The following is a 13,919-nucleotide window of genomic DNA, read 5'->3' on the forward strand; positions in this document are numbered from 1 at the left end:
TCCAATTATTCTTTTTTCCTAGCATCCTGTTGTTTTACAGATGCATTCTCTTCTGTTTCCTGGAGAAGTTTTAACTAATTTCTTTTCTTTCTTTCTTTCTTTTTTTTTTTAATTTTCTGTATTGTCTCTGTATCTTCAGAGTTCTCTTTGTCTCTGTGTTTCAGGCTTGGTTTCCTATGTTGAAGACTTGCGTGAAGTGTCTGGAGATTCTCAGATTTTTGTTCACAGTCAATGGCTGACGGGAAGCTCCTCTGTCTGAGTAGGGCTTGCTTCCCTGCTGGGCTTCTTTGAATGAAGAGGGCATGGCCAGGGGTCAGCATCTGTTGTTCCTTTCTCTGGGGCTACTCAGTTTATCAAAGAATACCCCAGAGGCGCCTGGGTGGCTCAGACAGTTAAGCATCTGACTCTTGATTTTGGCTCAGGTCATGATCTCAGGGTTGTGAGATCAAGTCCTGTGTCGGGCTCCATGCTGGGCATGGAGCTGGCTTGAGATAATCTCTCCCCCTCTCTCTCTGCCTACCCCCCCCCACACTTGCTCTCTTGTGCATGTTCTCTCAAAGTAAATAAATTAATAAATAAAAAGAACACCCCAGTCTTCTATATGGCTATGAGCCTCCAGAAGCAGGGCAGACAAAGGTGGCTCAGGCAATGGGAAAGGCTGAGTCCCAAGTGAGTCCCAAGTGTTCAGTGTGTAGAATTTTCCCTAATCCTCCTCTTTTTAGTTTATTCCACCCTCAGTCTCCGCCATGCTGCCTGTCCTGGGTCTGCTGAAAGGCTCTGTTTAATTTTTCCAGAGACCACTCCCTAACTGGTCTTCCTTCTTTTACCCTCTTCTCAAATCTGTTTTCAACTTAGACCTGGAGTAATCCTGTTAAGATGTGGGTCAGATCTGGTCTCCTCTCAAAATTCTCCAATGCTTTTCCATCTCAGTAAAGTTAAAAACCACGGTCCTCATAATTGCCTAGAAAGGCCCCCTGCTCTCCATGCTTGCTTCTTGGAATTTGTTTGTCCTATGACCCTCCCATTCTTTCTCACTCCACTCCAGCCATACTGGCTTCCACGCTGGCTTTAGAACACACTAGCTGGGGTGACTGGGTGGCTCAGTGGGTTAAGCCTCTGCCTTCAGCTCAGGTTATGATCTCAGGGTCCTGGGATTGAACCCTGCATCGGACTCTCTGTGTGGCAGGGAAGTGCTTCCTCCTCTTTCTCTCTCTGCTTGCCTTTTCGCCTACTTGTGATCTCTCTCTGTCAAATAAAATCTTGGGGTGCCTGGGTGGCTCAGTGGGTTAAAGGCTCTGCCTTCAGCTCAGGTCATGACCCCAGGGTCCTGGGATCGAGCCCCGCATCAGGCTCTCTGCGTGGCAGGGAGCCTGCTTCCTCCTCTCTCTCTGCCTGCCTCTCTGCCTACTTGTGATCTCTGTCTGTCAAATAAACAAATAAATAATAATACTGTTTAAAATAAATAAATAAATAAATAAATAAAATCTTTACCAAAAAAATAGAACACATCAGCTGGTCTCCTGCCATAAACCTTTGCACCTGCTGCTCTGCTTACCTGGACTGCTCTTTTCCCAGATATCTATGTGGCTTGCTCCCGCACACCTTCCTGTCTTTACTTAAACATTTCTTCTTAATACAGTCTTCTCTGGCTACCTCAACTAAACTCCCCATCCCCTGACATACATGCTTTATCTCCCTTTCTTGCTTTATTTTTTCCCTTAAGGATGATCTCCAAATGATATACAATAATATATATTTCACTTCTCTATATAGTTGGTTTACTGTCTGTCATCCACTAGGAAGTCAGATCCATGAAAGCAGGGAGTCACTGCTCAACTCAAACAAGGCCTGGCATTTGTGGGGTGTCCTGATTGGGTGCTCTGGTTGGGTGGAGGCTGGCAACACAGATGGTGAAAGAATTCACCGAAGGTAGAATAAAAGAGATAAAAGCAGTGGACAGGACAGCAAAGGACTGTCTGCTATGAGGCGGTGGTGAGGGGCCACAGTTACAGGGCAGAGTGGGGAGGCAAGGAACTACGGAATTGTCCCTTTATTTAAATTTTAGGACCTGTGCCTGTTTATAATAGGTCAGCTAGTGCCTATGGCTATTTCAAGCCAGGTCATTTAATGAGCCTGTTTGCATTTGGCTCAGTAATCACTGTGGGCCCCCTTTGCCTTGTTCTACAGCATTTAATAAATTAATGTTGAAATAAATAAATAAGAATGGATAAATGAATTGATCCTGAAGTCTTCCATTGTTTTTTTCTTTTAAATTAAAAAAGCAACCCTATAAAATGTAAACAGCAGTTTTTCCCTCTGCTAAACTTTTTTTTTTTTTTTTTAATTGGTAACAAGTGAGGTTGCTGGGTGCTTGTGTGGCTCGGTCACTTAAGCGTCTGCCTTTGGCTGAGGTCATGATCTCAGGGTCCTGGGATTGAGCCCCTCATTGTGCTCCCCGCTCAGCAGAGAACCTGCTTCTCCCTCCCCACCACACTCCTGCCCTTTCTTGCTACCTCTGTCGCTATCTCTTTTTCTCTCAGATAAATAAATAAAATCTTAAAAAAAAAAAAAAAAACCAAGTGACTTTGCTGATGTTTCTGCGAAAGCTTTCATTATTTGTGTGTTTTCCATCATTAAAGGTAGTTCATTAAGAATTCCTTGGTAGACAAATAAATGTCTTTGTGCTGTTAATTTGGATTTAATGAAAGAAATAGAATTAGGATTAGAAATTAGCCTGTTAACTTGCAAATTATAAGAACACATAAGCAATCAAAAGAAGAACATTAGTTCTATAATCACTGATATTACTAATTGCTTTTAATGTTTAAAAGGATGCCATTAAGGCTAAATGGCAAGAGATTTCCCTGTAGAATCCAATCAGCTAACTCCATTTTGAAGAGTCTTTCTTGGTGTTCAAACTAATGATCTTAAGTGTTCCATCAGAAACATGCCATAATTATTTTGGTTCAAAATGTGGATGCATTCAAGCTACTCATGAATTATACTACCGTATTTGGGGGAGAAATGCTTTTCTGAACTATACATTGTTTTTAAGTGCTTTTTAAACGAGAAGCTATATTTTCAGGTGGGTATTTCATAATCATCTTCCCCATTCACACAAATTGAACCATTTACTAAGCAAGCCCCAAATAAGTACTTGATGAGAACCATTTTCTGTCAAATCAGCTGAGACTGTCCATCATTAGCACTCACTACAGTAATGACTGAAAATTGCCTGCAGCCGTTAATAAAGTCTTCCACCACAGGGTATGGTGAGAAAGTGACCACGGTGCTAAGGAAAATCAAATGAATTCACTAACCTGCTTTCAGCCTATTGAGCTTAAAGTCTAATTTAAATTCATTTTAGAGCAGTAATTCCATTGCATTTGACTTCAACTGAAGTAGACTAGAAGTAGATGTTCTGTTTCTCCAAAATAAAGGGATAGTTCAAAAATCTTGGGATCATTTGGTTGGCTGTGAAGAAATGATGATGCAGTGGTTTTAGTTTAAAAATGGTAACACATGGGGCACCTGGGTGGCTCAGTGGTTTGGGCTGCTGCCTTCGGCTCGGGTCATGATCTCAGGGTCCTGGGATCGAGCCCCGCATCGGGCTCTCTGCTCCGCAGGAAGCCTGCTTCCCTCTCTCTCTCCCTGCCTCTCTGCCTACTTGTGATCTCTGTCTGTCAAATAAATAAATAAAATCTTTTTTAAAAAATGGCAGTCATGCATATTAATGAAATCACAGTAGACAGTGATGTTATAATTCTTCTCTTTAAAACTGCCAGTGTTAGGGGGCCCCCGGGTGGCTCAGTGGGTTAAAGCCTCTGCCTTTGGCTCAGGTCATGATCCCAGGGTCCTGGGATCGAGCCCCGAGTTGGGCTCTCTGCTCTGCAGGGAGCCTGCCTTTCCCTCTCTCTCTGCTTGCCTACTTGTGATTTCTGTCTGTCAAATAAATAAAATCTTAAAACAAACAAACCTGGCACTGTTAGAAAAAAAAATGCAATCTAAAACTATGCCATGTCTCTAAAGTCATTTTATCAAAGAAATGATAAAGACCAATCCAATGCTTTTACTACTTAATTCTCTCTATGTAACTTGCCAGATAATGACAAAATTTCTTCCTTGCCTTTTTTTTTTAAGATTTTATTTATTTATTTGAGAGAGAGAAACAATGAGAGAGAGCATGAGCGAGGAGAAGGTCAGAGGGAGAAGCAGACTCCCCATGATGCTGGGAGCCTGATGCGGGACTCGATCCCGGGACTCCGGGATCATGACCTGAGCCGAAGGCAGTGGTCCAACCAACTGAGCCACCCAGGCGTCCCTCTTCCTTGCCTTTTTAAAAATTCACATTCAATTAATTAACATATATTACTGGTTTCAAGCGTACGGGTTTGTGATTTATCAGTCTTATATAAGTCTCTCCCCCATTTGTTTATTTATTTATTTATTTGACAGAGAGAGGGAGAGAGATCACAAGTAGGCAGAGAGAGGGAGAAGCAGGCTCCCTGCTGAGCAGAGAACCCAATGCGGGGCTCCATCCCAGGACCCTGAAAGAACATGACCTCAGCTGACGGCAGAGGCTCAACCCACTGAGCCACCCAGGTGACCCTGAGCTTTATTGGAAATGCTGCCTTCCTCTTCTATCAGCAATGAGAACGGCTATCGTTAATTCTGGTCATGCATATTAATGAAAGCAGGAGGGCAGGGTTAGCCCATGTTAAATAAATAACTCATTCCATAGGTGATTCTCTCATTTTCAAAGGATAACATGGTCATAAGGGACCATTCATACTCTCCTGATGTCAATCACAATTAAGCAATCTTTGACGGTCCAGCAAGCGAGTCAGAATCTTGTAAGGATGTTGATTGAGTTTTCCAATTGCTGTCTGGAAAAATATCTGCAGGTTGGGTTGCGGGGGAGAATAGAGAATAGGAGAGGGTCCCTCAGATAATATTGCTTACAGCAGCCCACCCCTAATCTGTGTTTTCTCTTTCCACAGCTCCTGTTACCCATGGTCAGGAAGCAGATGGTCTTCCTTCTGCGGAATCATCAGAAGGTCAGTAGTACCATAGCGCCATGGTGTCATTCCCCTCCCTTCATCTCCTCATGCAGGTTTTGTCATTGTTCATCATCACAAGAAGAAGAGCGAGTACGGTGCAGTAAGATATTTTGAGAGAGAGACCACATTCACCAATTTTTATTATAGTATACTGTCATAAGTATTCTAGATTACTATTTATTATTGTTAATCTCTTACTGTGCCCATTTATAAGTTAAACTCTCATAAGTATGCTTGTATAGGAAAAAAAAACCCCACAGTATATGTACAGTTTGGTCCTATCTGCAGTTTCAGGCATCCACTGGGGATCTTGGAACATGTTCCCCATGCATAAGGGGAGACTACTGTGCTTAGGTCAAAGACAACCAATGACATCAGAAAAGTTCTTGAACTCTGTGCAAATCATGGAGTAAATGGACATAAGGGTAGGTGGCTTATGACAGTGCTCCTGGTCATCACATAGCTCAGGCCAGTTATTTGATGAGAAAAGTAGAGCAAGCTATGAGCAATATAGCATTTAGGGGTGAGTAGATATGGACAAGTGGAAGGGAACACAAACCACACTCTGTACCTGTCTTTCTGGCTCTCAGTGCTTCAAGTATGTCAGCAGCAGCCATCTCTCCCAGGACATTGTTTCTGAGGTCAATTTCCCTTAAGTGAGCAGAGTATGTGATCAGGCTGGCCAAAGAAAATGACAAATCAGAATGGCATCTTGCCGAGCACAGTCACTCAAAGAAACTCAGTCCACTTACTTTGGAGTCTGATCTCTTTTCTTAGGTCCTCAACACTTTGCTTGATGCCCCCTTTTAATGATGATACACTGACCCAATTTGAAACTGAATGCAGACTTCTCCAATTTAATCTCTCTAGTTTGGACACCTCTCTCCTAAGTCAATTGGTGGGATAAAGACTTTAAGTTGCCTCACAGCTTCCATTCATTTATTTATCCAGAAATATGGTGTGGTATTGCACAGGGCTTCCCAGTCTTTGTGGATTTTGCACACCAGTAAAATGTCAAAAAGCTTGGGGTGACTGGCCTGACAACTTTTAATACATCAAACAAATAACAGTTCTCACCCAGCAACACTTAAAAGAACAAATATTTTTACACAAAATTAGAAAGGGCATAGTCTCAGAATAAAGGATAGCTTTTAAAACTAAGTAGGCTTAGCTTTATGAAAAACGAGACCTCCATCTATTGTTTTTTCCTAATCTCTTTGAGATTATTGAAAATTCCTTCATGCTCTAGCACCAGCCCACCAACTGGTCTTAGAGAATTTCTGGCATCATGAGGAGACATGGAATCAGGGTGAAGTCCTGGGCTCCTGGTCAGCTTCTACCTCCTGTCAACCTTGTAATCATGGGCAGGCCATGTGCCCTCTTGGGTCCCATCTTCCTCATCTGTAACATTGGGCCCCAAACTGGCTCTTTTACATATTTCATAAGGTTGTGGTAAAAACAGAATGAAACAATTCCTATGAAAGTATCTCGCAAAGTGCAGTACCAGTGATGTTATTATATTGAGTGCACACTTACTAAATTCATATGATCTACCATTGCAGAGATTAAAGGAATTTAACACATTGCCTCTGCTCTAAAAGAAATTATCCTATGGCTTTCAGTAAAACGATTTTGAGTTTACCATGTGCTGGGAATGTAAAATTTCAGTTAAAATCAGTAGTAAATACAAGGTCATTCTTCCTGTACATACTGTCTATTGATTCAGCAGCTAGCATTCAAGGGTGGGGCTCAATGGTTCTGCCAGACTCTCCCTCTCAAAGGTCTTGCGCCCAAGGAAATAGCCTATCTAATCAGAACTTGCCTAGCTTCGGCTTCCTGAACTGTCTGCCTATGTCCTATTCCTTCAGATAAGATGGGTGAAAGCAGGAATGCTTCAGGAGGAAGCAGGGGTTCTAGAAGGAGAAGGGAGAGTGCTGAAGAACAACTGCACAGCTCAACAATTCTACATCTGATTTCGGAGGCCATGGATTTAATCACTACACCACACAGCCTCGCATGAGCTAAGGTTTGATGGAGCATTCACTGTGCATTAGATGTGATCAGGGTCACCCACAAGTGTAAGCACTTGTGCCCAGTACCAAGGCGGCCTCCAAAGGTGTGAGTGGGGCTGAAATCTGCCAAGCTCTGTTTGCCAAGTTCTGTGACCTGAAGACTAGAAAGGGTTACCTCCTCTGACTCAATGGCCAGAGGTGGTGCCTCTTTTAATTTGTCTAGCTGGAGGGGCTCTTTTTCCCATTTGTGTAAAGGTGCTATCTGGAGCCCTCTGCACTGTATATAGCATGTTACACACCTGATCTAATTTAACCCTGTAACACTCTTTTGATTATTATCCCCATTTTTGCAAATGAGGAAACTGAGTTATAGAGAAGTTACTGTAAAAATATATATAGGTTAAAAATAAAAGGACAGAAACAGATATACCATGCTGATGTTAATCCAAAGAAAGTTCAAGTAGCTATATTAATATTCATCAAAGTATATTTCAGAGAAGGGAATATTACCAGAGATAAGAGGAAAATATTACTGGCGATTTCATAATGAGAGTAAGGGTCAATTCTTCAAATGATTTAATCTTAAATGATTTGCACCTAACAACAGATCTTAAAAATATATGAAGCAGGGGTGCCTGGGTGGGTTAGCCTGTTAAGCATCTGCCTTCAGCTCAGGTCACAGTCCCGGGGTCCTGGGATCAAGCCCTGTGTTAGCCCCGCTGCTCAGCAGGGACTATGCTTCTGCTTCTCCCTCTCCCTCTGTGTCCACTTGCTCTCTCTCTCAAATAAATTAATAAAATCTTAAAAAAATATATATATATATATACACACACAGCAAGGGGCACCCAGGTAGCTCAGTTGGTTGAGCATCTGATCTTGATTTTGGTTCAGGTCATGATCTAGGGGTCCTGGGATCGAACCCCACATTGGGTTCCACACTCAGGAAGTCTGCTTGAGATTCTCTCTATCCCTCTTCCCCTCCCCCTACTCTCTTTCTGTCTAAAAAATAAATAAAATAAATCTTTTAAAAAATACATGAAGCAAAACTGATTAAACTGCAAGGAGATACAAAGTCACAATTATCCTTTTTTTTATAATTGATAGAGCAAGTAAACAGAAAATTTGTAAAGATATAGAAAACCATAACAATGCTGCCAACCAACTGGACCTAACTGACATTTTTTAACATTCTATCCAAATATAGCAGAATATACATTCTTCAAGTGCACATGGAACATTTACCAAGATAGATAATAATCTGGTCCATAAAACAAGTATATTCTCTAATCACAGCATAATTTCATTAAAAAGCAACCGGAGAAAAATATGTGAAAACTTTACAAATATGTGGAAACTAAATAGCACTCTTTTAAATAACCCATAGGTCAAAGAAATCAAAGGGGATATTAGAAAATAGTTTGAATTGAATAACAATAAAAATACAACATATCATGGGACATCTAGGTGGCTCAGTAGATTAAGCAGCTGTCTTCAGGTCATGATCCCAGGGTCCTGGGATGGAGTCCTGAATCCAGCTCCTTGCACAGCAGAGAGCCTGCTTCTCCCTCTGCCTGCTGCTCCCCCTGCTTGTGCTCTCTCTCTCTGACAAATAAATAAGTAAAATCTTTAAAAAACATACGACATATCAAAATTTGCAGGATGCAATGAAAAAGTGCTTAGTGTTACTATAACCATTTACATTAGTAAAACAAAAAGTTAGGGGCACCTGGGTGGCTCAGTGGGTTAAACTGCTGCCTTCGGCTAAGGTCAGGATCTCAGGGTCCTAGGATTGAGCCCCGCATCAGGCTCTCTGCTCAGCAGGGAGCCTGTTTCCTCCTCTCTCTCTGCCTGCCTCTCTGCCTGCCTCTCTGCATGCTTATCATCTCTCTCTGTCAAATAAATAAATAAAATATTTTTTAAAAAAAAGAGAAAAACGAAAAGTTAAAATCAATAACTTAAGCTTCTACCTTAATAAACTAGAAAGAGCGGAGTATATTAAACCCAAGGTAAACAGAATAAAGGAAACCATAAAAATAAGGGTATAAATCAATGAAATAGAAAAAATTAAAACACTACAGAACACCAAAAGCAAGTTCTTTGAGAGGATCAATAAAATTGATAAAATTCGGGCGCCTGGGTGGCTCAGTGGGTTAAGCCGCTGCCTTCGGCTCAGGTCATGATCTCAGGGTCCTGGGATCGAGTCCCGCATCGGGCTCTCTGCTCAGCAGGGAGCCTGCTTCCTTCTCTCTCTCTGCCTGCCTCTCAGTGTACTTGTAATTTCTCTCTGTCAAATAAATAAATAAAATCTTAAAAAAATTGATAAAATTCTAATCATATTGATTGGGGAAAAAGAGAGAAAACAAATTATTAATATTAAGCACAAAAGAGGAGATATCACTACAGATCCTCCAGATAGGAAAAGGATGAGAAAGAAATTTTTTTTTTTTTTTTTTTTTTTTTTTTTTAGTAAGTGAAAAGAGTTTAATGAAGCCTCAATGGTTTAAAGGAAATTAAATGGAAACTTTTAATCCTAATTGTTTTTCATCTGACATGCTTTAAGGAGTCTTTTAAAACTGATAAGAAACAATGAATAGGGAAAGAAAACCTGCTAAAATCTTTGAGAATTTACACGATTCTTGTCCTACTACAAGAGAGCATTATTTGGTACAAGGTGTATTGGTGGATGTACATGAATGGTATATATATTATCCGGATCATGTTGTGCTATGTACAGGTCTTTACAAGTCTTCCTGAAGGCTAAACCAGTTCATGAGAATTCAAACTGCGCAATCCCCTGTAAGTTGGCACTTGTTAGGCTCTTGTCAGCACGGTACTGGCTTGTTCTACTGCAGCCCAGCTCCAGCCAGTGTCCGCCAACTTGTTACAACAGAAGTCCAGCAATAGGTGGGTAGAGTGCAGGAAAACAGTGCCATGTTTCTCAGTTGGAGACCCTGAAATAATGAAGTTATAGCTGTTGAACAAATGTCACTCGAAAGCTGTCTCTTGGCTTTTTCTTACACAGCGGGCAACTTTCCTTTTGAATTCTCCATTTCTGTCTTCCCTCCACTCTTTCGCAGCATCAACGTTAGCAGGTGAGTCTCCATTAGGGTCTGCCAGCATTGAAATGACACTAATCATGATGGTTTCCACAGTGTGAATAGGGAGCCAGCGTTCCTCTGGCTTTTCATAACCGTATTTATCTTCCCCGGGCTCATGAAGAATGGAAATGCATACATCACCATTTTTATCAACATTTGGGTGCCAGATCTCTGTAATGAATTTCATTTTAGGAGGCCGGAGGGGATAATCTTTTGGGAAAGTGAGATGAGCCTTAAAAACACCACCTTCATAAAGTGTGTCAGGGGGACCAATGATAAGGACTTCCCACCGGTAAAGATCATTGTCATCTATTAAACCTGCTGAAAAGCCTTCCACTGGATTTTTGTTGAGTTCTGCCAGCTGTCTCCGCAGCAGCAGCGCCGACTGCAGCTCCGTCATCCTCCCGCCGAGGGCCCGGGCCGGCGCCGGGGCTTCCAGGAGGCCGAGGGCGGGCTGCGGCGGCGCCGGGAGCCGGAGGTGCTGAGGAGCGCGGGCCCCCGCGACGGGAGCGCCGGAGCCGGGGCAGGCCGGGCCGGGGCGGCGGGAGCAGCGCCTCGCTGCCGGCGCGGGTCCGCTCGGCTCGGCTCCGCACAGCGCCTCACGCCCGGAAGGGGAGGGCGCCCGGGCGGCCGCGGCACGCACTGGGACTCCGCTCGCCCGCTTCCCTCCTCAGCCCCGAGAAAGAAATATTAGGAACAACTCTAAGACAATAAATTTGAAAACTTAGCCAAAATGAACAAATTGCTTGAAAGATATAAACAACCAAAGCTTAACACTCCCCTCCCAAAATAACCAGAATAGACTTCTATCTATTAAAGAAAGTGAATTTGTAGTTAAAAATCTTCCCATAAGGAAAACTCCAGATCCAGGTGTCTTCACTGGTAAATTCTACCAAATATTTAAAGGTAAAATAATGCCAATTCTACACAAGTTTTCTCATAAAATAGGAAAGGAGGAACACTTCCTAACTCATTCTATAAGGCCAAAATCACCTTGATCCCAATACCAAAGGAAAACATTACAAGAAAAGTAGGGACAAATATCCCTGATGAACACAGATGTGAAAACCCTTAATAAAATGTTAGCAGTATACTAAAAGGATAATATAGCAGCAACATATTAAATCTAGCAATATATTAAAAGGGTAACAAAATGAAGTTTATTAATAGAACTATTATAAAATAGCAGCCAAGCTATCCAAGTTGGAAATTCCCAACTTTCCAAAACAAATATATTAGAAAAAGAATCTTTTTTCTTCTAAAACAATAAATATTTTATTATTTATTATTTGTTATTTATTATTTATTGATTTATGATTTATTATTTATTTATTTGTTATTCATTTATTGATCAAGCTCTCAACTCTTGAATCTGAGCTATATTCTATTGCCCTTGATTGCCCTGAGGTGCTCTCAGTACTGCTGTCTAAGATGGAAAATCTGGAGCCCTCTACCGAGTAAGCTTTCCTACAGAGCTGCAAATGCTTACTTGTTTGGCCCACTGGGTGTGGGATTCAGGAGAGCTGGACAAAGAGATGTCCAAGGTTGCAGCATAAATATGGCAAGGAAACATTTTGTTTTCCAGCAGCTTTTGAGAAAAGCTCTGTCTTTCTGCCTAAGTAGCTTGAGACAACTTTGTGATCAAAAACTAAACAGTGTTGACTCTTGAGTGGACTGTCTTTCTTCCTTAGGTCACATAGCTGACTTCACGGAAGAAATATCTGGAGGTCATAATTCCTGCCTTTCCTCAGTTGCCAGCTTCATTAATTGGAGCTTCTAGTGAGGTCTTTGGAGTCCCTCTGTGGCTCATGGACAATTGTGTGCATGCCATTTTTATGATCTCGGGCCTTCCCTTAAGATCATGTACCAAGATCACAGTGGGTTACTGCTTCCCTCTCGAAGTTAAAAATATCACTTTTTATTAAACTGCAGTTAAGTCATTTTCCCTATGATTCAACCCAAGCACCCAGTTTCAGAAGGCGAACAAATAAAACCTCTTTTCTACTCACCATGTTAAAATTTGAGTGAATTCCAACAAGCCATTTCCTCCTTCTTTTCCTCTTCTGTCTATGCCGTTATCTGCCAGATACAACTTCACTAACCAAGGACCAGCTTCAGTCAAATCTTTAATTTTTTTCTTGATTCCTATAAGAAAATAATAGTTTTTATTATTTTTAGACAATAGCTCCCCCATTTACCACCACTTAAGTAGTTTTATTTTTTAAGATTGTACTTCTTTGACTTGTGTGAGTAGATGCATTTGGCAATAAAGTGAAGGAGATACATACAATCTAAGGAGTCCTTTAAAAAAAATACTTTAGGGCGCCTGGGTGGCTCAGTGGCTCACTGCCTTCGGCTACAGGTCATGATCTCAGGGTCCTGGGATCTAGTCCCGCATTGGGCTCTCTGCTCAGCGGGGAGTCTGCTTCCCTCTCTCTCTGTCTGCCAAATAAATAAATAAAATCTAAAAAAAAATAAAAAATTTAAAAATACTCTATTCTTTATAATAGCAAGCCCCAAATTGCTCTGTATCAAAGGAAATCTCACTTAAGATTTAGATTGTTGCCTTTTTGGCTAAAGAGGAAAACAAATGTCTTTAGAAATTTCCCAATAGAAGATAAATGAGCTGTCCACCAAACCTGGGGAAGTGATAGTCCTTATCCAGGGACTCAGCTCTTTAAAAGAGTCTGTGGAAGTTGCCACATTTTTTGAGCTCTGGAAGGGCAAATTTGAAAGACAAAGAACCCACTTGCCTTTGTAGACTTCCTTACTGAGGTCAGTAGTCCTGGAGTCTGACTCACTCCCACTGGTCTATTCAGCTTTCATAAAGTTCAGTGTCAGTGCTGTAGCATGGCATATGTACACATTTCATTTACACCAGCTCAAGTTTAGGAGTTTGGCAAAGAAAAAGACAGGAAGGGGATGGAGAAGGAGAAACAACCACAGACATAATGGCCAGCTCATCCATTCAGTAGGTGTGAGAGATATGAATCTGGTCTCAAAGCCAGATGGCTTCTCAAAGGCCTCCAAATATTCAAAGTTATATGCTTTGTATGCAATATAACCCCCTAAACCCTAGCTGACAACTTCATCTGGGGCATAACTGACAAACAATGATCTGTTCCAAAGCTGCCAAGAAATTGCACGGAACTTAGAAACCATATCCCTAAATATTTGTGTGGGCAGTTTAAGGGATTGTGAAGAATCACTGAGCTATATGCTAATTTTGCCTAAATAGGCTGACTTGAGAACCTAATCCCAAGGGGTGGACAGAACTTTTTTGTACTTGAATTCATTCAGCATTCAACATGTCTGTCTGAGCTCTGTTCTATGCCAGGCACTGTCCTAGGTGCTGGGAACCCAACCGGGAACAGAAGAAACAAAACTGTCCTTCTGAAGCAGAAAGCTAACGAGTGTGTAGGAAGAGCAAGAAGAGAGAGAAGTCAATGGTAACTAATGATGTAAGTTTTCAAGTCATGGAAGAGAGCTCACTTTTTAGGGAAAGGTGATAAATCTAGACTTTGGGCTATTCTAGTTTGCCAGTTTTTTTTTGTTTTTGTTTTTGTTTTTTAAGTATGCTTTAAAAAGAGATTCAACTGGTGTCTTTGGTTACAAATCTAATCTGCTGGATGCTTGAATAAAATAGATAGGGTTTATTCCCCCCCCCTTTTTTATTATTATTATTTTTTAAGATTTTATTTATTTATTTGACAGACAGAGATCACAAGTAGGCAGAGAGGCAGGAAGAG

The 13,919-nt window shown here is 41.4% G+C and overlaps 2 protein-coding genes across 7 annotated transcripts in view; both read right to left on the reverse strand.

Moving 5' to 3' along the window:
- The window catches only part of LOC132012179 (ribonuclease inhibitor-like), a 49,377-nt gene that overhangs the window by 8,068 nt on the left and 27,390 nt on the right, over positions 1 to 13,919 (reverse strand). For 4 of the 6 annotated variants that reach the window (XM_059391834.1, XM_059391837.1, XM_059391835.1 and 1 more), the window contains 2 exons: positions 12,180 to 12,315; positions 5,632 to 5,738 (listed from right to left, as the gene is read on the reverse strand). In XM_059391834.1, the coding sequence (XP_059247817.1) occupies positions 5,632 to 5,738; positions 12,180 to 12,315 (243 nt within the window). Of the gene's footprint in view, positions 1 to 5,498; positions 5,739 to 12,179; positions 12,316 to 13,919 lie in introns of those variants that run through there. The other 2 variants (XM_059391836.1, XM_059391840.1) reach the window with 2 other exon arrangements.
- On the reverse strand, positions 8,146 to 10,691 carry LOC132010170 (ubiquitin-conjugating enzyme E2 G1). Its single transcript, XM_059388099.1, has one exon. The coding sequence runs from the start codon at positions 10,568 to 10,570 to the stop codon at positions 10,058 to 10,060; it is 513 nt and encodes a 170-aa protein (XP_059244082.1). The 5' UTR covers positions 10,571 to 10,691; the 3' UTR covers positions 8,146 to 10,057.

Source organism: Mustela nigripes, chromosome 2 (genome assembly GCF_022355385.1).
Source record: "Mustela nigripes isolate SB6536 chromosome 2, MUSNIG.SB6536, whole genome shotgun sequence".
NCBI classification, from domain to species: Eukaryota; Metazoa; Chordata; class Mammalia; order Carnivora; family Mustelidae; genus Mustela; species Mustela nigripes.